Genomic DNA, 20,974 nt, shown 5'->3' with positions numbered 1-20,974 from the left:
AGCGGGAGTTGGCACACCGTACTATGGTGGCAGTCTCTAGAGCCATTTTATTTGCCAGAATGGTTTGTGGCCTTGAGTAGACTCTAAGGACACTAGTAGGAGCTGGTACTGATAGAACAGAATATATGTAGCTGAAGATTGAACAGTGGGGGTCCTGGGTGTTCTATGAGCTTGGTTGCTTTCTTGCAGACATTTCACTACCCAACTAGGTAACATCATCAGTGCTAGACTGGTAGGTATATGCAAGTCATTTGAGAGTAGTGGTACAAGGGATCAGGCTAGAAGCTGGGAGACCAGGGGTTTTAGTCCTGCCTAAGGTTTGAAACCAGATGGGTGACTTTAGGCCAGGGGTAGGCAACCTGGGCTCTTTTATGACTCGTGGACTTCAACCCCCAGAATTCCTGAGCCAGCATGGCTCAGCTTGGAAACCTCTGCCTTTCCCCTCAGCATGGCTGGCTCAGGAATTCTGGGAGTTGAAGTCCACAAGTCATTAAAGAGCCAAGGTTGCCTACCCCTGCTTTAGGCCGGTCCCCTTCTCTTAGCCCTAGGAATGTGACATGGATTTGTCTACTCAGTCTCCAAACATTCCCTTTTGAAGGCACACACAGAGACAGAGATAATTCACCCTACTCTTCCATTTGGCCAGTGGCCTAAAAACAAAAAAAGAGTTAAATGGTAAATGATAGAGTTTCCCAAAAAGCTAGAGGGAATGTTTCAAAGCAGCTAAGGAGAGGTTCGAAAGGGATGCTCAGCGTGAAAAACCACGCTTTCTCTATGCTTTGTCCTTTTTGAAGCCTGTCTCTGTGTAATTAGAATGAACAATATGTCATCGAGGATCATCTCTGCCGGTAGAGTAGATAGACAGTTGAAAAATCACCCTGGACAAAATTAATAGTAAACCGCTTTTGTACAGCTGCCCACCCCCACCTCCACCCCAAAAAACTCGCACAGTTATGTCCTAACTAGGAAACCAAAAGGATCATCACTTTTCTGTTCTTCTTCCATTCTGCTGATGCTGGAACAGCCTTGGCATCTAATGGAGATAGAGACCGTAAGGGCAAGATCTTCACAGTAGCTTTTTAAAAATAGCCGTCTATGGGAAAACATTCATTTGGCTTACCTTCCAATGGGAGAATATATAATTTACCGGTTGTTCAAAGACTGTTTTAAACAAATTCCATCAGTTCTAGGTAGCATCTGCCGTGTCTTTAATATCCATCTGTTCAGCCATTAATATCATTAATAATCCATCCATTAAGTTATTTGCTCCATACATTGGTTTCGGAATAATCTTATTAATGCACAATTATCTAACTGATATTAGTTTTAATTTCCACTAATTGTTTTGGGTAATTAATAATGGATAGCCTCTATTAATCTGCAAGTTCTCTTTTCTTTACTGGGTTTTTTTAAAGACTTGGGAACAGTTCTTTGGGCAAAAATGCAAATTTTCACTATGCATATATATATATATCCAATACATAAGCTTAAAAGGTGTGACTTGGTCTTATAAAAAGTAGAAAGGAAGCAAAGTTTTCTTATATGTAGCTGAGGTTGTGGGATGGTCTCTGCGTTAGGAACAGAGGAGAAATGGTTCATGTTTTATTCACATTTTAAGAGAGAAGAACCAAACTTGCAGTTCCCAAAAGTATAAAGAAGCAGGATTCACAATCATGCCAGCATTTACCCAAACGAGTATTAAAAGTACACATACTAGAGAAGAAGACACACACCATCCCCTTAAATTAGGTAAAAATGTTTTTTGGGGAAAAAAAATTCTAGGAAAAATATACACAGATAGCTATATTTGTGAAGGGATCCTTTCTAGTTTTCTGGAGAATTTTCTGTTAACCATCCCAGCCAGTTTCTGACGACCAAAGTCAGTGGGGGAATTTGGATTTGCTAAACGACGGCATGAATCACTTAAAAACTGCAGCGATTTGCTTGTAAAGGTTGTAAAATTGGGCACAATTCCCTTAAACAACTGCCTTGCTCAGCAATGGAAATTTTGATCCCAGTTGTGGCTCTTTCCGCCGGGATCTGAAAACCTATTTATTTGAACAGGCCGGCCTGGTTTAAGGGTTTGGGGTATTTTTAATTATTTATTGTTAGGGCTTAATTAATTTAATTTCATTTTAACTTTTGTATGTAAAGCTTTTACTGCCCTGTACACTGCCCTGAGTCCTTCGGGAGAAGGGCGGTATAGAAATTCAATTATAAATAAATAAATAAATAAGTAAGTAAGTAAGTAAGTAAGTAAGTTGAGGATTATCCAGAGTTTTATGGATGTTGAAATCTGGTCAAAACTGGTAGATTACTGATGTTTGGAATCTAGTCTGATTTGTTAATGTAAGCTTAATTCTCTCTTTTTTCTCTCTCTCTCTTTTTCTCTTTCTCTTCCTTTTTCTCTCACACTCTTTCTCTTTCTTTCTCGTTGTCTTCTTCCTCTCTTTTTCTTTCTCTCTCCTCCCCTTCCCTCCCTCCCTCTCCCTCTCCTTTCCCTTTCTCCCTCTGCAAACAGGCCTTACAGCCATGGCTGAAGCAATGAAGTTGCAGAAGATTAAGCTGATGGCCATGAACAGCCTCCATGGAAGCGGAAGTCAGAATGGAACAGAGTCAGAGAACGAAGAACTGAATTCGAATGCAGGTAAAGCAAGTCTTCAACTGTGAATTGTTGCATGCCTGTGGATATTCTCCCACCACCCAGGCCATGGTTTCTCCTAAAGGTGCTTTTTCCCCAAAAGGCAACTGGACTTTATGAAGGGTTGGATTAGATACAGAAAGAGGTTTTATTTTCACTTCGCTACGATTTTGCATAAGATGCTTCCTTTAGAACAGTCATTTTATTGGAAAACGGGAGAGCACATCACACCTAAAGCATCTGCAGGAATGCAGAGCGGAAGATGATTTTCCATTATTTCTGAATTGCAACATGAACTGTGTTATTTTTTTTTCCCCCTGTAAGAAACCATCTGTAACTGGCAGGAAAAGCCTGGGTGCAAAGGAGATTCCCCTGCCTAGCCCTACTTGTGTGCTCTCTCTTCTTCTTCTTTTTTTAGCAACAGTTTTTTTTTGCCTTTCTTTCTTTTAAAAGTTAATCGTGCCTTTTGATTTTGGAAAATGGCAACGTGAAGACCCAGTCAGAAGGAAAAAAATGGGTAGGTCACCACATTCATCTTAGGCAAACTAATCTTCATTTGCTTACCTGGAAGGACAATTCAGAGGTTTGAAAGCATAGGTCATTCCCAGGCCACTCGCTAAGAGCAGCATGGGTAAATTTTTAAGAAGTGTGTGTGTGTGTGTGGTGGGGGAAGGAGGATGCAACTACATCTTGCGATTTTCTGGAAGGCTTCAGAGGCCGGGTGGCAACAGGGTGATATGCTTGACAAGGTCGAATAACAGAATAAAAGAGTCAGAAGGGACCTTGGAGGTCATCCAGTCCAATCCACTGCTCAGGCAGGAAACCCTACACCATTTCAGACAAATGGCTGTCCAGTCTCTTCTTAATAACTTCCAGTGTTGGAGCATTCACCACTTCTGGAGGCAGGTTGTTCCACTGATTAATTGTTCTCACTGTCAGGAAGTTTCTCCTTAGTTCCAGGTTGCTTCTCTCCTCGATTAGTTTCCATCCATTGCTTCTTTTCCTGCTTTGGAAAATAGCTTGACTCCCTCTTCTTTATGGCAGCCCCTGAGATATTGGAAGACTGCCATCATGTTGTCCTTGGTCCTTATCTTCACTAGACTGGACGTACCCAATTCCTACGATCGTTCTTCATAGGTTTTAGTCTTCAACCCCCTTTGTTGCTCTTCTTTGCACTCTTTCCAGAGTTGAGAAGCAATAACTTGTGGGCATTGTTGTTTGTTTCTGGATTGGGGGATAAATAAGGATGACAGTGGGAGGAGAAGGCCTTTAAACCCCCCCAAAACAGCCAAGATATGATTGAGTACGTTATGCTAGAGTGGGAGAATTTTCAGGTGAGTTAGCGTGTGTTCTTCTTAAGACTTTTGTGAGTGCATGTTAGTAGGCAGTGACATGGGGATTTCTGCATGACCAGTTACACAAATGACTAAATATTAACCCATTGATTAAATCATTGTATTCCTCATATACTAAATAGGGGCGGGGCTATTCATGGCCATAACACTAAATATTCTGAAATCAAGCCAGTTTGATGTTGGGGTTAAGGCTAAAAACAAGGAGATGGTGAGTTTTATTTCCACCGGAGGAGCAAGGCTAGCTGGGTGACCTTGGGCCAGTCTTTTTCTCTCAGCCCTAAGAAGCAGGCAATGGCAACCTACCTCTGATACAGCTAAGTTCTCAACTGATAACCATTTGTTTACTTGACCGTTCAAGATTACAACGGCACTGGAAAAAGTGACTTATGCCCATTTTTCACACTTAGGACCATGTGCAGCATCCCCTTGGTTGTGTGATCAAAATTCAGATGCTTGGCAACCGATTCATATTTATGACGGTTGCCGTATCCCTGGGTCACTTGATTCCCCTTTTGCGACCTTCTGACAAGCAAAGTCAGTGGGGGAGCCAGACTCACTTTAACAACCGTTTTACTAACTTAACAACTGCAGTGATTCACTTTACAACCTTGACAAGAAAGATCGTAAAATGGGGCAAAACTCACTTAACAACTGTGAGGCTCATTGTGGTCGTACGTCAAGGACTTCCTGAATCTGTATAATAAATGTGAGTTGGTACACAAATTATTACCCAAGATTTGTGAGGTGGAGTGTAACATAAGGTACTTGACCCGTACATCTCCATCAGGGCTGAAAAACGAATAAAATGGCGAGATTAAGCCAAAAATAAAAGAAGATTGGGTTTTCAAAGTCACTTCTTCTGGAATCAGCAGGCACAGCGTGTGCGCGTGCGCACGCACACTAACACACACAAAAGCAGTAAGCCACGTTCACCGAGGCAAACATTTTATTTTAAGGAGACAGACCTACAGTTTCTTTGATTCGGGGTTGCATTTAATAGCTTCTCTAATGGTTGCACCCCTTCATGGATTACTGCCTTGTCGTGGCGAAGGGGCTTGCGTAATTCAATGAAGCTATGAGCTATGCCGTGCAGGGCCACCCAAGACGGACAGGTCATAGCAGAGAGTTCTGACAAAACGTGATCCACTGGAGAAGGAAATGGCAAACCACTCCAGTATCTTTGCCATGAAAACCCTATGGACAGTACCAAAAGGCAAAACGATATGACGCTGGAAGATGAGCCCCTCAGGTCGGAAGGTGTCCAATATGCTACTGGGGAAGAGCAGAGGGCTAGTACTAGTAGCGCCAGAAAGAATGAAGCGACTGGGCCAAAGCCGAAAGGACGCTCAGCTGTGGATATGTCTGGTGGTGAAAGGAAAGTCCGATGCTGTAAAGATTTTTTCTCCATAGGAACCTGGAATGTAAGATCCATGAATCAAGGAAAACTGGACGTGGTCAAAAAAGAGATGACAAGACTGAACATTGACATCTTAGGTATCAGCGAACTAAAATGGACAGGAATGGGTGAATTTAATTCAGATGACCATCAGGTATACTACTGTGGGCAAGAATCCTTCAGAAGAAATGGAGTAGCCTTCATAGTCAATAAAAGAGTAGGAAAAGCAATACTGGGATACAATCCTCAAAATGACAGAATGATCTCAGTTCGAATCCAAGGCAAACCATTCAATATCACAGTAGTCCAGGTCTATGCCCCAACCACCAGTGCTGAAGAGGATGAAATTGACCAGTTCTATGAAGCACTACAGCACCTAATAGAACTAACACCAAAAAATGATGTTCTTATCATCATGGGGGATTGGAATGCTAAAGTAGGAAGCCAAAAGATAACTGGAATAACAGGCAAGTTTGGCCTTGGAGTGCAAAATGAAGCAGGGCACAGGCTGATAGAATTCTGTCAAGAGAATACAATGGTCATAGCAAACACTCTTTTCCAACAACCCAAGAGACGGCTCTACACATGGACATCACCAGATGGTCAACACAGAAATCAGATTGACTATATGCTCTGCAGCCAAAGATGGAGAAGCTCTATACAGTCAGTAAAAACAAGACCAGGAGCTGACTGTGGCTCAGACCATGAGCTTCTCCTTGCAAAGTTTAGGCTTAAACTGAAGAAAGTAGGGAAAAGCACTAGGCCACTCAGGTATGAATTAAATCATATCCCTGTTGAATATACAGTAGAGGTGACAAATAGATTTAAGGAATTAGATCTGATAGACAGAGTGCCTGAAGAACTATGGACAGAGGTTCGCGACATTGTACAACAGGTAGCAACCAAAACCATCCCAAAGAAAAAGAAATGCAAGAAAGCAAAATGGCTGTCTGAGGAAGCTTTGCAAATAGCTGAGGAAAGGAGGGAAGCGAAAGGCAAGGAAGAAAAAGAAAGATACACCCAATTGAATGCAGAATTCCAGAGAATAGCTAGAAGAGATAAGAATGCCTTCTTAAATGAACAGTGCAAAGAAATAGAAGAAAATAATAGAATAGGGAGGACCAGAGATCTTTTCAAGAAAATTGGAGAGATGAAGGGAACGTTTAATGCAAAAATGGGCATGATAAAGGACCAAAATGGCAGGGACCTAACAGAGGCAGAAGAGATTAAGAAGAGGTGGCAAAATTACACAGAAGAACTATACAAGAATGAGCTTAACGTCCCTGATAATCACAATGAGGTGGTCACTGACCTCGAGCCAGACATCCTAGAATGTGAAGTGAAGTGGGCCTTAGAAAAGCTGAGCAACAACAAAGCTAGTGGAAGTGACAGTATTCCAGCTGAGCTATTCAAAATCTTAAAAGACAGTGCAGTAAAAGTGCTACACTCAATTTGCCAGCAAATTTGGAAAACTCAACAGTGGCCACAGGATTGGAAAAGATCAGTTTACATTCCAATTCCAAAGAAAGGCAGTGCCAAAGAATGTTCAAACTATCGCACCATTGCACTCATTTCTCATGCTAGTAAAGTCATGCTTAAAATCCTACAAGCTAGACTTCAGCAGTATGTGGATCGAGAACTACCAGAAGTGCAGGCAGGATTTCGAAGAGGCAGAGGAACTAGAGATCAAATTGCCAACATACGCTGGATCATGGAGAAAGCTAGGGAGTTCCAGAAAAACATCTACTTCTGCTTCATTGACTATGCTAAAGCCTTTGATTGTGTGGATCATAACAAACTGTGGCAAGTTCTTAAAGAGATGGGAGTACCAGACCATCTTATTTGTCTCTTGAGAAACCTATATGCGGGTCAAGAAGCAACAGTGAGAACTGGACACGGAACCACTGATTGGTTCAAAATTGGGAAAGGAGTCCGGCAAGGCTGTATACTGTCGCCCTGCCTATTTAACTTATATGCAGAGCACATCATGAGAAAGGCAGGGCTAGATGAATCAAAAGTTGGAATTAAGATTGCCGGAAGAAATATCAACAACCTAAGATACGCAGATGATACCACTCTAATGGCAGAAAGTGAAGAAGAACTAAAGAGCCTCTTGTTGCAGGTGAAGAAGGAGAGTGCAAAACTTGGGTTGAAACTTAACATTAAGAAAACCAAGATCATGGCATCTGGCCCTCTCAATTCCTGGCAAATAGATGGGGAAGAAATGGAGGTAGTGACAGATTTTATTTTCCTGGGCTCCAAGATCACTGCAGATGGGGACTGTAGCCAAGAAATTAAAAGACGCTTGCTCCTGGGGAGGAAAGCCATGGCAAATCTAAACAGCACACTAAAAAGCAGAGACATCACCCTGTCAACAAAAGTGCGTATAGTCAAGGCTATGGTCTTCCCAGTTGCAACGTATGGCAGTGAAAGTTGGACCATAAGAAAGGCTGAGCGCCAAAGAATTGAGGCCTTTGAACTGTGGTGCTGGAGAAGACTCCTGCGAGTCCCTTGGACCGCAAGGCGATCAAACCGGTCAGTCCTAGAGGAGATCAATCCTGACTGCTCTTTAGAAGGCCAGATCCTGAAGCTAAAACTCAAGTACTTTGGCCACCTAATGAGAAGGAAGGACTCACTGGAGAAGAGCCTAATGCTGGGAAAGATCGAGGGCAATAGAAGAAGGGGACGACAGAGAATGAGGTGGCTGGATGGAGTCACTGAAGCAGTAGGCGTGAGCTTAAATGGACTCCAGAAGATGGTAGAGGACAGGAAGGCCTGGAGGAATGTTGTCCATAGGGTCGCGATGGGTCGGACACGACTTCGCAGCTAACAACAAAAATGGTTGCAACATGACCGTGCATCTTGATTTCAGCATGAATAACAACCTGTTCGTGTTTCATTTAGTTCCAAATGAGAAATTCTGTCTTTTTATTGTTTTAGGAAATTAGTCTGTGTACTATTGCTCCTGAAACTTTATAATTAATCACGAAAGGTTACGGCTTTTGAAGAGTTCGGGGAGGAAATAGGCCGCTTGAATGGTTATAACTGTAGCTGTCAAATCAGAAATATGGGCTTTACAGCCTTCCAGTTTGTTTTGAACAGTATATCTTCCACTCTTTTGAAGGTACACTACTACACACGCACAAAGAAACAAACACACACAGGTACACAATTTAGTGCAGAATTACAAAGCGTTTGAACTTGCCGGTTGACTTTTAAAAAATGAGAAAGAGTGCTTATTCCTCTTCCTGGATTTGCCCTAGAGCAGAGGTAGGCAACCTTGGCTCTTTTATGACTCGTGGACTTCAACTCCCAGAATTCCTAAGCCAGCCATGCTGAGGGGAAAGGGAGAGGTTTCCAAGCTGAGCCATGCTGGCTCAGGAATTCTGGGAGTTGAAGTCCACGAGTCATAAAAGAGCCAAGGTTGTCTACCCATGGCCTAGGCCAGGGGTAGGCAACTGTGGCTCTTTTATGACTCATGGACTTCAACTCCCAGAATTCCTGAGCCAGCCATGCTGAGGGGAAAGGGAGAAGTTTCCAAGCTAAGCCATGCTGACTCAGGAATTCTGGGAGTTGAAGTCCACGAGTCATAAAAGAGCCGAGGTTGCCTACCCCTGCACTAGAGAGACAGAAAATATATACAGGTAGTCCTCGACTTAACAACCATTCCTTTAGTGACCATTGGAAGTTACAACAGCAGTGAAAGGAGTGACACGTGACCGTTTTTCACACTTACGACCGCTGCAGCATCCCCAGGGTCACGTGATCAAAATTCAGACACTTGGCAGCTGACTCACCTTTACGACGGTTGCAGCGTCCCGAGGTCAAGTGACCCCCTTTTGGGACCTTCTGACAAGCAAAGTCAAGGGGGAAGCCAGATTCACTTCACGACCCTGTTACTAGCTTAAAAACTGCAGTGATTCACTTAACAAGTGTGGCAAGAAAGGTCGTAACGTGGGGCAAAACTCACCTAGCCTCTGTCTCGCCAGAAATTCTGAGCTCAGCTGTGCTTCTAAGGTGAGGATTACATATGCCATAACTGATTTTTACAAAGTGTTGTGTTTGGTTTGGTTTGGTTTTGCTGGCGTTGCAACCCTGATTAAAGGTTGGATCTCATGGTGAACTCTGTGTGTGTGTGTGTGTGTGTGTGTGTGTGTGTGTGTGTGGCCAAAAAAGCAGTTTTTAACCAAACTGCTCCAAACCGCAGTGACTGAAAAAAGAACTGGTGGTGTCGTTTCTTACTATGCCCATCCTAATTGTGGTTCTTAAGTGGAGGACAATCTGTAGTGGACTTGGCTGCTTTGCTTCGTCGTTTTTTCTTTGCTCCTGCAAACCCAATACCTGTAATAGACATTCTACGCTTTCTTTGAGTCGCAGACAAAGTTATGCTTACAAAACATCTCAGCAACATTTTCTTTAGATCATCGTTGATTCCCAAAACAAAATGAGATTAAAGAGAATGCCACTGGCCTGGGTGGGGAAAAAACTCTTTTACCGGTATGTTGTTTTGCTTCTTTCTGTTGTTGGTTTGTGTGGCTATGTGTGTATGCGTGCGTGTGTGTGTGTGGTGTGGTGTGCATTTTCCCCGCCTCCCACTTTGCACCTGCCATGCAGGGTTTACTACTACTACTACTACTACTACTACTACTACTACTACTGTTGTTATTGTTATTACTACTACTACTACTATTATTATTATTATTATTATTATTATTATTATTATTATTATTATTATTATTATTATTATTATTATTCCCCCCTTCATAAATGCAAACATCCTTCACAATCTGGTTGTTTTTTGTTTTTTTTCTAAGAAAAAAAAGCCCACAAATACATCACTCAGAGGAATATTTAAAGGAGCATCAGGAGGGGAGGAACTCATTGGTTTAATGGAATGCTGTCAAGGAAAATCATCATCACAAATGACACGAGGGCAAAATTGATACTTCTGCACTGACACGTTAAAAGAAAACCCTATGCATTATTTAGAAAAACCTCGAAATCTGTCAGCGGCACGATTGCCGAGTTAGCAGAAGTGGGGTTGAAGCAGAAGGAGGTTTGGAGATGAAGAGGCGTGGGCTGCACCACGGCTGTAACCTTCCACGTTCAGCACCATCCACGAATACCTAGAGATTATATCAGGGGTCTTCAAACTTGGCAACTTTAGGACTTTCGGACTTCAACTGAGGAATTCTGGGAGTTGAAGTCCACAAGTCTTAAAGTTGCCAAGTTGGAAGAGCCCTGGATTATATGGTCAAGCAGTTCTCTTCCAAGCTCTTTTGGTATCTCCAGTCAAAAGAAGTTGGTCTTCTCTTGTCCCAAAGGTGCTTTTTCAGGAGGCAACTGGACTTTCTTGTTTTTCTTTGAAGACGTTTCGTTTCTCATCCAAGAAGCTTCTTCAGCTCTTGACTGAATCCTTTCATTCCCACAATCCAGTCAGAGCTGAAGAAGCTTGTTGGATGAGAAGCGAAACATCTTCAAAGACAAACAAGAAAGTCCAGTTACCTCGTGAGACAACCATGACCTGGATGACTGAGAATCTCCATAGACACTGCACCTCAAACTCAATTGCATTGAGGGCAGTGATCCGGCTTACAAGTCTAGTCCAGCCTCCAAGACGTTCTTCTTTGATCCCCAGTACGCTGGAAGTACATTGGATAGGAACAAGACAACAGACATTAGAAATTGTGAATTCTCTATTGCTGGAGGTTTTGAAGAAAAGACTTGACAGCCAATTGTCTAGAACAGACATGTCAAACACAAGGCCCGGGGGCCGGATCCGGCCCGCGAAGTGGTTTCATGCGGCCCGCGAAGCCATCCTGGAAACAGTGAGGGAACGGCCCCCACTGCCTTGGCCCTGGCCCAGAGACCCTCCTTCTGCCAGAGACCCTCAGATCTGTCCCACTCCTGCCCAGGCCCCCATAGGCACCCTTGAGGAGAACAATGTAGAGCTGGCCACGCCCACCCAGTAGGCCATACACACTCTAGCCACGCCCACCCAGTAGGCCACGCCCACCCTGGCCATACCCACCCAGCCCCTTGAGGGCAACCACAATGCTGATGCGGCCCTCAATGAAATTGAGTTTGACACCCCTGGTCTAGAATAATATAGGGTCTCCTGCTTGAGTAGGGAGTTGGACTAGAAGACCTCCAAGGTCCCTTCCAACTTGGTAATTCTGTTATTCTTTTTCTTTTTATTCATCAATTCTAATTGGTTATTTTGCCCCATGTTTTTAGTTAAAATTGTTGTCTTTTGTTTGTTAATCTTAAATCCCACTATGGGGCCAAAGTCTTTTAGGTTTTTTTCATTAGCAATTCTACCCCTTTCAGTGGATCCTCCAGAAAGACAATGGGCATTCTAACTTGCATTAAAATGCGAAATTTTATATCTCTAGATGCCTGAAAATCTTCTTGTGATCTTCATACTTCACAAAAGCATTAATTCCCTTGGGATCATGTGGACATGATCTGACATCCTTTTTTTTTAACTGCTTGCACCTTTCTTATTTGTAATATACTTTGTTATGTCATTTTGTATGGATTTTAAAAAGTGTTAGCCACTTTAATCCTACCCATTCAAGAGTTGAGCAGGATCGAAGTGATTGCCTTAATAGAATAGCCCTCTGCTGTTTTGGACCAGCTCTGGTGGCAAAGCTAGTGACGGGCAAGGAAGGTTGGACTAAATGACCTCCAAGGTCCCTTCCAACTATTATCATCATCATCATCATCATCATCATCATCATCATCATCATCATATCAAAAATGCATCTTCTAAATGCCACCTTCGGCCTGCCATCTTTCCTCGCCTCCATTATCATTGTTCCTTTAGCAAAGGCCAAGATTTTTTTTTATTTTTATTTTAATTCCATTTATATCCCGCCCTTCTCCGAAGACTCAGGGCGGCTTACAAGCTTAGCTTTGACCAAAGAGACTTAACTTAGATCAGCCTTTTGGAGATACATGTAATTCCTCCCTGGGATAGGAAAGGGCTGCTTAGTGACAATTAGGATGTGGCATACTTACAGTAGCCCGAGTCAGCATTTTTAAGCAGACAAAGTCGTGGCTTGGCTCTGTCCAAAACTAGATAGGAGCGGTCAAATGGAGATGGAACAAGCTTGTTAAATGTACTTGTTAACGACCACAATTGGGCCTAGGATCTATGTCGCTAAGCGAGACATTTGTTAAGTGAATTGTGCCCCATTTTACAACCTTTCTTGACACGTGGGTTAAGCGAATCTAGTTTCCCCATTGACACTGCTGGTCAGAAGGGGATCACATGACCCCGAGACACGGCAACCGTCATAAATATGAGCCGCTTGCCAGGCGTCTGAATTTTGATCACGTGATCACGGGGATGCTTCAGTGGTCATAAGTGTGAAAAACGGTTCTACGTTACTTTCTTCAGTGCCATTGTAACTTCGAAAGGCTGTAAGCCGAGGCCTACCGACGGGCTTTCTATCTAACGGTTGCTCCAGCACGGCCCATTTTATTTTAGTTCTTCCCACTCCATGGATTATATAATACAAACTGCCCTGCAGATTAGCAGGAATGGTTCCTAGGCTGAGGCGAGAGCTCTCAGCCAAACGAATTATAGAATTCACCAACTGGGCTGAAATTCTAATTAGCTTCCTTTGAAATTCTTCCTTCCAAACAAAATATTACCCTCAGAGTTTCCCTCGCAGCTGAAATTTGGAGAAAAGTTAGCATCGCATTATTCTGAATGTCTTTTTGCTGTCGTTTTTTAGTCTGATACGTGTTATCCAGAGCTGCAGCCACCAGTGAGGTGGGCAGGTATATAAATTGACCACATCAAGATATATTTGCACCCAGTCTAGTCTCATCTTTGTCGCTTGCGTGGATCCATGCATTTTGTACACTTTCTGCACCTTTGGAATTGTAGAGTTGTTTTTTTTAATGACACTTAAAAATGTGTGTATACACCTGAAATGTTTTGCAACTGTACATGGAACCTAAAAAAAAACATCCATGGAGGTCAAAAGCTGTTGGCTGACGCTGATCTGCATGTTGATCTATAAATTACAGATCAGATCAAATTGTTTGGAAACCCTGAATTCTTCAAACACTTATAGGAGGAGCCCCATTGGGGGGTGGGGGTGGAAATCTCCTTATATTTATATTTATTTATATTTATTAAATTTTTATACCGCCCTTCTCCCGAAGGACTCAGGGCGGTGTACAGGGCAATAAATATTAAAAACAAAATACAAAAGTTAAAAAACAATTAAATGTTATGCCCGATATATACAGTAATTAAAAACCATGTTAAACCCCAACCCCCAACCCCATCAAACCAGGCCGGATTGCTCAAATAAATAAGTTTTTAGATCCCGCCGGAAGGAGCGAAGGTCGGGCGCCATCCGGAGCTCAACCGGCAAGTGGTTCCACAGGTCTGGCGCGCCCACAGAGAACGCCCTCCCCCTGGGGACCACCAATCGACATTCTTTGATCGGAGGCACCCTGAGGAGGCCCTCTCTGTGGGAGCGCACTGGACGGAGGGAAGTTGACGCCAGCCGCAGGTGTTGCCGTAGGTAATCCGGACCCATGCCATGTAGGGCTTTGTAAGTCATTACCAACACCTTGAATCTCACCCGGAGGGCAACCGGCAGCCAATGCAGTTCGCGGAGCAAAGGTGTAACATGGGAGTATCGGGAGACTCCCAACACAACTCGCGCGGCTGCATTCTGCACCAGTTGGAGCCTCCGAGTGGTCTTCAAGGGCAGCCCCATGTAGAGAGCATTACAGTAGTCCAGACGAGAGGTCACGAGCGCATGAGTGACCGTGCGCAAGGCATCCTTAGTCTTGTTGCTTTCTTGTTTTTTCCTCCACTGTTTGGTTAAGGCAAAAATACACCGCTTTTGATGATAGGTGACGATCTTTAACCCAGTGAAAAATCTAGCTGCGTATCTATTCAGATTTTTGCTTCGTTTTTAATTCCAAATCCCCCTTAAGAATGAAGGCATGGCAAAGGGGCTAATGAAGAAGTGTTCCCGGCGTAGTTTTTTTTCTTGTTTTTTCTTTAATCCAGTTTTGCATGGAGAAACTGCCTACACTCATGAACCTTTTTTTTTCCTTTTCTTTCACAAATTTATAGTATCCGAGTGCAGAGGTCTTACCTCTTCAAAGCTTGGTGGGGGGGGAGGGGGAGAGACATTCAGCATGCACTAATCTTCATTTTTCCCCCCCTATCTTCTTACAGCAGTGCTAATGGAAATGTATTTTGTTTAATGACTCCGAAATCCTGTTTGTAATTAGATGTGGGAATTGGTCTTACTTTGTAACAGATGATACTGGAATAATAATATGAGAGAAGCTACACTGAGACGGCTCCCCCCCACCCAAATCTCTGTCATTTTTCACACTATTGACAGGAAGCATGCTCGAGAAAAACAGAGAAAACATAGAGATTGATTTTATTTTAAATAAAGAAGCAGGATTGTGTCTGATCCAGTCCTATTCCCTATCATGTTATTTATGGCTTTGCATTGCAGGCCTATTTGTTTTCTTTGCCATGTCAAAAGGGTGGTGTAGGAAATTTGGCAAGGAGGCATTTTTTAGAAAGTGTGAGGTTTATTCTAACTCCCTCTTACAACTCATCCCAACTTATCTTTATGGAAATCTAACGAGACCTATTAATTGAAATAAAGTATTTTCATTTTTTCTCCTTCCTTCCTTCCTTCCTTCCTTCCTTCCTTCCTTCCTTCCTTCTTATCTCTCTTTCCTTCCTTTCTTCCTCTCTCCCCATCCATCCATCCCTCTCCTTCTGAGCTCTCCTTCCTTTTCTTCCTATCTCTCTTTCCTTCCTTCCTTCCTTCCTTCCTTCCTTCCTTCCTTCCTTCCTTCCTTCCTTCCTATCTCTCTTTCCTTCCTTTCTTCCTCTCTCCCCATCCATCCATCCCTCTCCTTCTTAGCTCTCCTTCCTTTTCTTCCTATCTCTCTTTCCTTCCTTCCTTCCTTCCTTCCTTCCTTCCTTCTTATCTCTCTTTCCTTCCTTTCTTCCTCTCTCCCCATCCATCCATCCCTCTCCTTCTTAGCTCTCCTTCCTTTTCTTCCTATCTCTCTTTCCTTCCTTCCTTCCTTCCTTCCTTCCTTCCTTCCTTCCTTCCTTCCTTCCTTCCTTCCTTTCTTCCTTCCTTCTTATCTCTCTTTCCTTCCTTTCTTCCTCTCCCCATCCATCCATCCCTCTCCTTCTTAGCTCTCCTTCCTTTTCTTCCTATCTCTCCTTCCTTCCTTCCTTCCTTCCTTCCTTCCTTCCTTCCTTCCTTCCTTCCTTCCTTCCTTCCTTCCTCCCTTCCTTCTTATCTCTCTTTCCTTCCTTTCTTCCTCTCTCCCCATCCATCCATCCCTCTCCTTCTTAGCTCTCCTTCCTTTTCTTCCTATCTCTCCTTCCTTCCTTCCTTCCTTCTCCTTCCTTCCTTCCTTCCTTCCTTCCTTCCTTCCTTCCTTCCTTCCTTCCTTCCTTCCTTCCTTCCTTCTCCTTCCTTCCTTCCTTCCTTCCTTCCTTCCTTCCTTCCTCCCTTCCTTCTTATCTCTCTTTCCTTCCTTTCTTCCTCTCTCCCCATCCATCCATCCCTCTCCTTCTTAGCTCTCCTTCCTTTTCTTCCTATCTCTCTTTCCTTCCTTCCTTCCTTCCTTCCTTCCTTCTCCTTCCTTCCTTCCTTCCTTCCTTCCTTCCTTCCTTCCTTCCTTCCTTCCTTCCTCCCTTCTTATCTCTCTTTCCTTCCTTTCTTCCTCTCTCCCCATCCATCCATCCCTCTCCTTCTTAGCTCTCCTTCCTTTTCTTCCTATCTCTCTTTCCTTCCTTCTCCCCATATGGTGACTTTTAGAAATATTAGATTTCTGTTTCCCATCATCTTCAACCAACATAGCAATGGTAGTCCAGATTTTGGGGGGAGGGGGATGATGGGAGTTGTAATTTTAGCATCAGGTGGGTAAGAGTCTCCTGAGATGTCACTCTTACACTTCCTGGATCGGGTAAAAATCTAAAAGCTAAAATGTTGCACTGCTTCCCACTGCAGTGTTGGCTAAGTTGCATTCAAAGCGTGATGGGCCAAAGCAGAAGGAATAAGCATACCAATAAAGGAGAGTATTTGTAGCTCAGGGTTGATTTTTTTTTTTAAAAAAATTCCATTTATATCCCGCCCTTCTCCGAAGACTCAGGGCGGCTTACAAGCTTAGCAGTAGCCTTCATTCTATGTATATGCCTGCTTATTAGGGCTTTCACACACACCCCAAGCGGCATTATTACAAAGTCAGCCTATTGCCCCCAACAATCTGGGTCCTCATTTTACCTACCTCGGAAGGATGGAAGGCTGAGTCAACCTTGAGCCTGGTGGGACTCGAACCTGCACTAATTGCAGGCAGCTGGTGTTACTTAAGGAGGCATTAGCCCACTGCTCTACCAAGGCTCCTTGGTGCTGTCTGAGCTTGGTTGTTTTCTTGCGGACATTTCATGACCCAAACTCGGTAGCATGATCAGTGCTAGTGTAATAAGCATAATTTTGCTTTCATTGTTCATTATGGAAGGGACGCCATAAAGTCGTGGACTAAAACTCCGTGGTTCCTGGCTTGGCAGCCAAAGCTCTGTGCTGCTTTGATATATTAGTGTGCTTCATTGTTTGTTTATCCTCTAAATAAGCAGCTCAGGTTTTCGTAGGCATCTTTTGTGACTTCCAGATGTGCTAAACTATCATTTTCATGATTTACCATTAGAAGAATCCTTAATCTGTAACAAGAGGAATTATATCGGGACTGATAGTGTAATATATGCTTCTGGCCATTTTTGCAGCATCGCACTAGGAAGCCATTCCTTGCAGCGTTTTTGGATTCAAAAAACCCATTTGTGAAAACTCCAATAATGACTCATTTCCACACTGTCTCAAGAAGGGATGAGTGTCCACGCACAACCGATAGGAGTCATTTCGATGTTATTTTCAGAACCAGAGAAAGTCAACGGCTAGCTAGCCGGTAAGGTGGGAGGGGGGCCAAGCTGGTCAGAACTTGGAAAATTGTTCTTCAAAATCAAATGTTTTCAAGTTTTTATTGTCCCGATCAACCCCACACAAAACCAAGACCAGGAGAAACATTATTTTTCCTTTGGTTTTGCACCTCCCATGCTGAGAAAAAGACATTTTCTCCCAGCTACACAGCTGACAACAGCAGGAGCCCCATAAATGCCAATTTTAATCAGAGTTGATTTTATCAAACCCATGTGCAGCCATGTAAAAAAAAACTGATTTATGTGGAAGGCAAGATGTTTCCTGACAATCTGAGCATTAATTGTTTCATTGATTGCTTCTTTATGTACATGTAGATGGACTCAGCTGGTGCTGGGCTCTTGAAAAGCTCTGGGTACGAAACCCGTCCAGGGTTCCTGGCAAAACTGGGAAGCTGTAGTCAATACCTCAAGGTTTTTGGAGCATGCTTTCAGTTTTCATCAAACTAATGCCCGTTTACACAACATATCATCTTTTCATTTAAGCATTCAAACATTTCTTTCTTTGGAAGCTTTATTGCAACCCAGTGAGCTGGAAAATATTCCGCATCATCAGGGAGAAAGCAGCTTAAGAACTAGCGTCTTTTTTTTGACTTAAGCACACTTGTGTTACATCAAAATAGAATACAGTGTAACAGAATTGGAAGGGAGTTTCGGGTCTTATAGTGCAGGGCTTTTCAGCCAGTGGTACGGGTACCACCTGTGGTACATTGGCACCTGGCAGGTGGTACGTGACCATCCTAGAAAAGTAGTAACGGGGGAGGGGAATGAGCTGAACCGGTGGCAGCACAGGGCTGTCAGGGCTCAGCGGAAGCACCAGGATCAGCGCCAGGCTCCAGGTGGAGCTCAGCACTGATCCTGGCGCTTCTGAGCCCAGAAGAAGCGCCGATCAGCTGGAATGTTGCAGCATCTCCAGGGTCTTGTGATTTACATTCAGATGCTTGGCAACTGATTCATATTTATGACGGTCACAGTGTCCCAGGGTCATGTGAAGTGACCAAAACCTGCTGCAACAACCCAGCAGAGGGGGGAAAAATAAAAACCAAACACCCCCACTCTACCCCCGCTGCCAATCCTCAACAGAAATGCTCACAACCATGAAAACCTCGGACAGGAGGAAGAGCGCCGCTGGGCGGGCAGGCAGGTGTCTTGCTCAGCTGTTGCTTGGGGGGGGCACTTTTTTCAGTGCCATTGTAATTTCGAACAGTCACTAAGCGAACTGTTGTAAGTCGAGGACTACCTGCACTTCATCACTTTTTCCCTTTTTTTTTTTTTTGGTCATCAAGTTTTTGACACCTTGCTAGGCGACTGGTGGTACGCTGATGTTGCCATATCCTAAAAGTGGTACAATGGGTGAAAAGGTTGAAAAGCCCTGTTATAGTGCGACACCCCCCCCCCTCCCGCTCAAGCAGAAGGCTATATGCCATTCTGGACAAATGGGATCCAATCTCTTCTTACGGTCTTCACAATCTTCCCTTCCCATCCCGTTCCTCCCGTCCCGTCCCATCCTATCCCATCCCACATCTGCCCTAATAAGCAGGCATATACATAGAATGAAGGCTATTGCTAAGCACATTGATTTGTGCTTTTTAGATTGTAAGCTGCCCTGAGTCTTCGGAGAAGGGCGGGATATAAATGGGATTAAAATAAAAAAATAAATGAATAAAATAAACGTTTGTCATATTCTGTCCCAACATATGCTAAAGCTACTTCCTGGTTGCACACCTGTTGGACTTCCTGCCTCCTGAGCAGGTCAGGGCACCTGGATGACAATGATAGAGCATCTATTGTGTTCCAGAATAGTCCAGTTTGATTGCAACTGGATGCAATTACCTTAAAACGCCACCAGCTTTTGCAAGCTTAATTGTACGTGTGTGATACTTTCTAATTCCATTCAGACTAACTATTCCACATTAAGCTTTCTGTTAAAATCCATGCAGTGTACTATTAAAAAAAGTCATTAATTTGCTAATATCAATTTAACTAGTTTTACCTCATTAACCTTGACACGGATGGTGCAAGGGATAAGCACATTTTCAAGTTTGGTTGTTCCCCACACAATCACCTGGAACCTTAAAGGCCCCTTGAAAATCCGAGTTCATTATTTGAAGCCATCAGTTACAAAACTATAACTGAGGGTTGGAATTGCAAATAGGGGGAGGCGTACTTTTCAGTCTCCTTCAGAGGTTTCGTAGTTCTGTTTTCAATGAATTGGTTTTCTAATTCAGTTCCTGCAGACTTACTTTATCTTTTATTTTTTTTATTTTTTTAAATTCCATTTATATCCCGCCCTTCTCCGAAGACTCAGGGCGGCTTACAAGCTTAGCAGTAGCCTTCATTCTATGTATATGCCTGCTTATGGGCTTTCACACACACACCCCAAGCGGCATTATTACAAAGTCAGCTTATTGCCCCCAACAATCTGGGTCCTCATTTTACCTACCTCGGAAGGATGGAAGGCTGAGTCAACCTTGAGCCTGGTGGGACGCGAACCTGCAATAATTGCAGGCAGCTGGTGTTACTTAAGGAGGCATTAGCCCACTGCTCCACCAAGGCTCCTTTTGGCACCTCTAGTACTCCTAATCTGTCATTAGATATTCTTTGTCGCTGGTTTCTACTTAGTGTACAGGTAGTCCTCAGCTTACGACTACAGTTGAGCCCCAGATTTCCATTGCTAAGTAAAACAGTTGTTAAGTGAGTTTTACCCCATTTTGTGACCTTTCTTGGCACAGTTGTTAAGTGAACTGTCGCAGTTGTTAAGTTAGCAACACGGTTGTTAAAGTGAATCGGGCTTCTCCGTTGACTTTGCTTGTCAGAAGGTCGTAAAAGGGGATCACATGACCACCCTGGGACTCTGCGACCGTCACAAATATGAACCATTTGCCAAACGTCTGAATTTTGACCACGTGACTATGGAGATGCTGCAACGGTTGTAGGTAGGAAAAGCATAAGTCACTCTTTTCTGTGCTGTGTCAACTTCAAACAGTCCCTAAATGAATGCTTGTAAGTCGAAGGCTACCTGTATAGTATTACGGCCTTTTATTTTCTGTTTCGTGTATTTATTTATTTTTAATTGTAGGAAACATTGAAAAGTAATATTTATCCTTCTGGTTTGAACGTCTGCTCTTGAATGAATTTCTCGGACACCTTGCTATCCAAACAGTAAATCCACTGTAAAACACATTAAAATAAGCAGCTGGGTGAAAGCAATTTCTACCCAAAATCAATCCACTACTGAGGAAGAGCCTTGCAAAACCTGGGTGTGGCCATCAAGAGGTCTTCTCCTGGTCAGCCAATCATCAGTGATGGAAGATCTACAAGATGACAGACAAACGCATTTGGGGACAGACTATGAATCCTGACGGTCCGTCAGCCCCAGACTCTGAAGAAGCTTAAATATTAAGACATTCAATATAGAACATTTTGACCCTTGAAATAAGCCGAGAACCAGTGTAGCTGACAAAAACCCAGCAGAAAATGCTAAGGAAATCTCCTAAGAACTATTCTTAGTAAGTTTTTTCAGAAGAGAGTTAAGTGAATTTTTAAAGCAAGTTCCCCATAATCCTGGT

The 20,974-nt window shown here is 43.3% G+C and overlaps 1 protein-coding gene across 1 annotated transcript in view; it reads left to right on the top strand.

Moving 5' to 3' along the window:
• DACH2 (dachshund family transcription factor 2) overlaps positions 1-20,974 on the top strand; it is a gene marked incomplete at both ends in the record, with an annotated part of 268,379 nt that overhangs the window by 167,302 nt on the left and 80,103 nt on the right. Inside the window, one exon of the mRNA XM_081336628.1 lies at positions 2,522-2,647. Within this exon, the coding sequence (XP_081192754.1) occupies positions 2,522-2,647 (126 nt within the window). The remainder of the gene's footprint in view (positions 1-2,521; positions 2,648-20,974) is intronic.

This window comes from Vipera berus, assembly GCF_964194415.1.
Source record: "Vipera berus genome assembly, chromosome: 11".
Classification (NCBI taxonomy): domain Eukaryota; kingdom Metazoa; phylum Chordata; class Lepidosauria; order Squamata; family Viperidae; genus Vipera; species Vipera berus.
The sequence above is the reverse complement of the archived record's forward strand: the minus strand, read 5'-3'. Positions and strand labels throughout refer to the sequence as shown.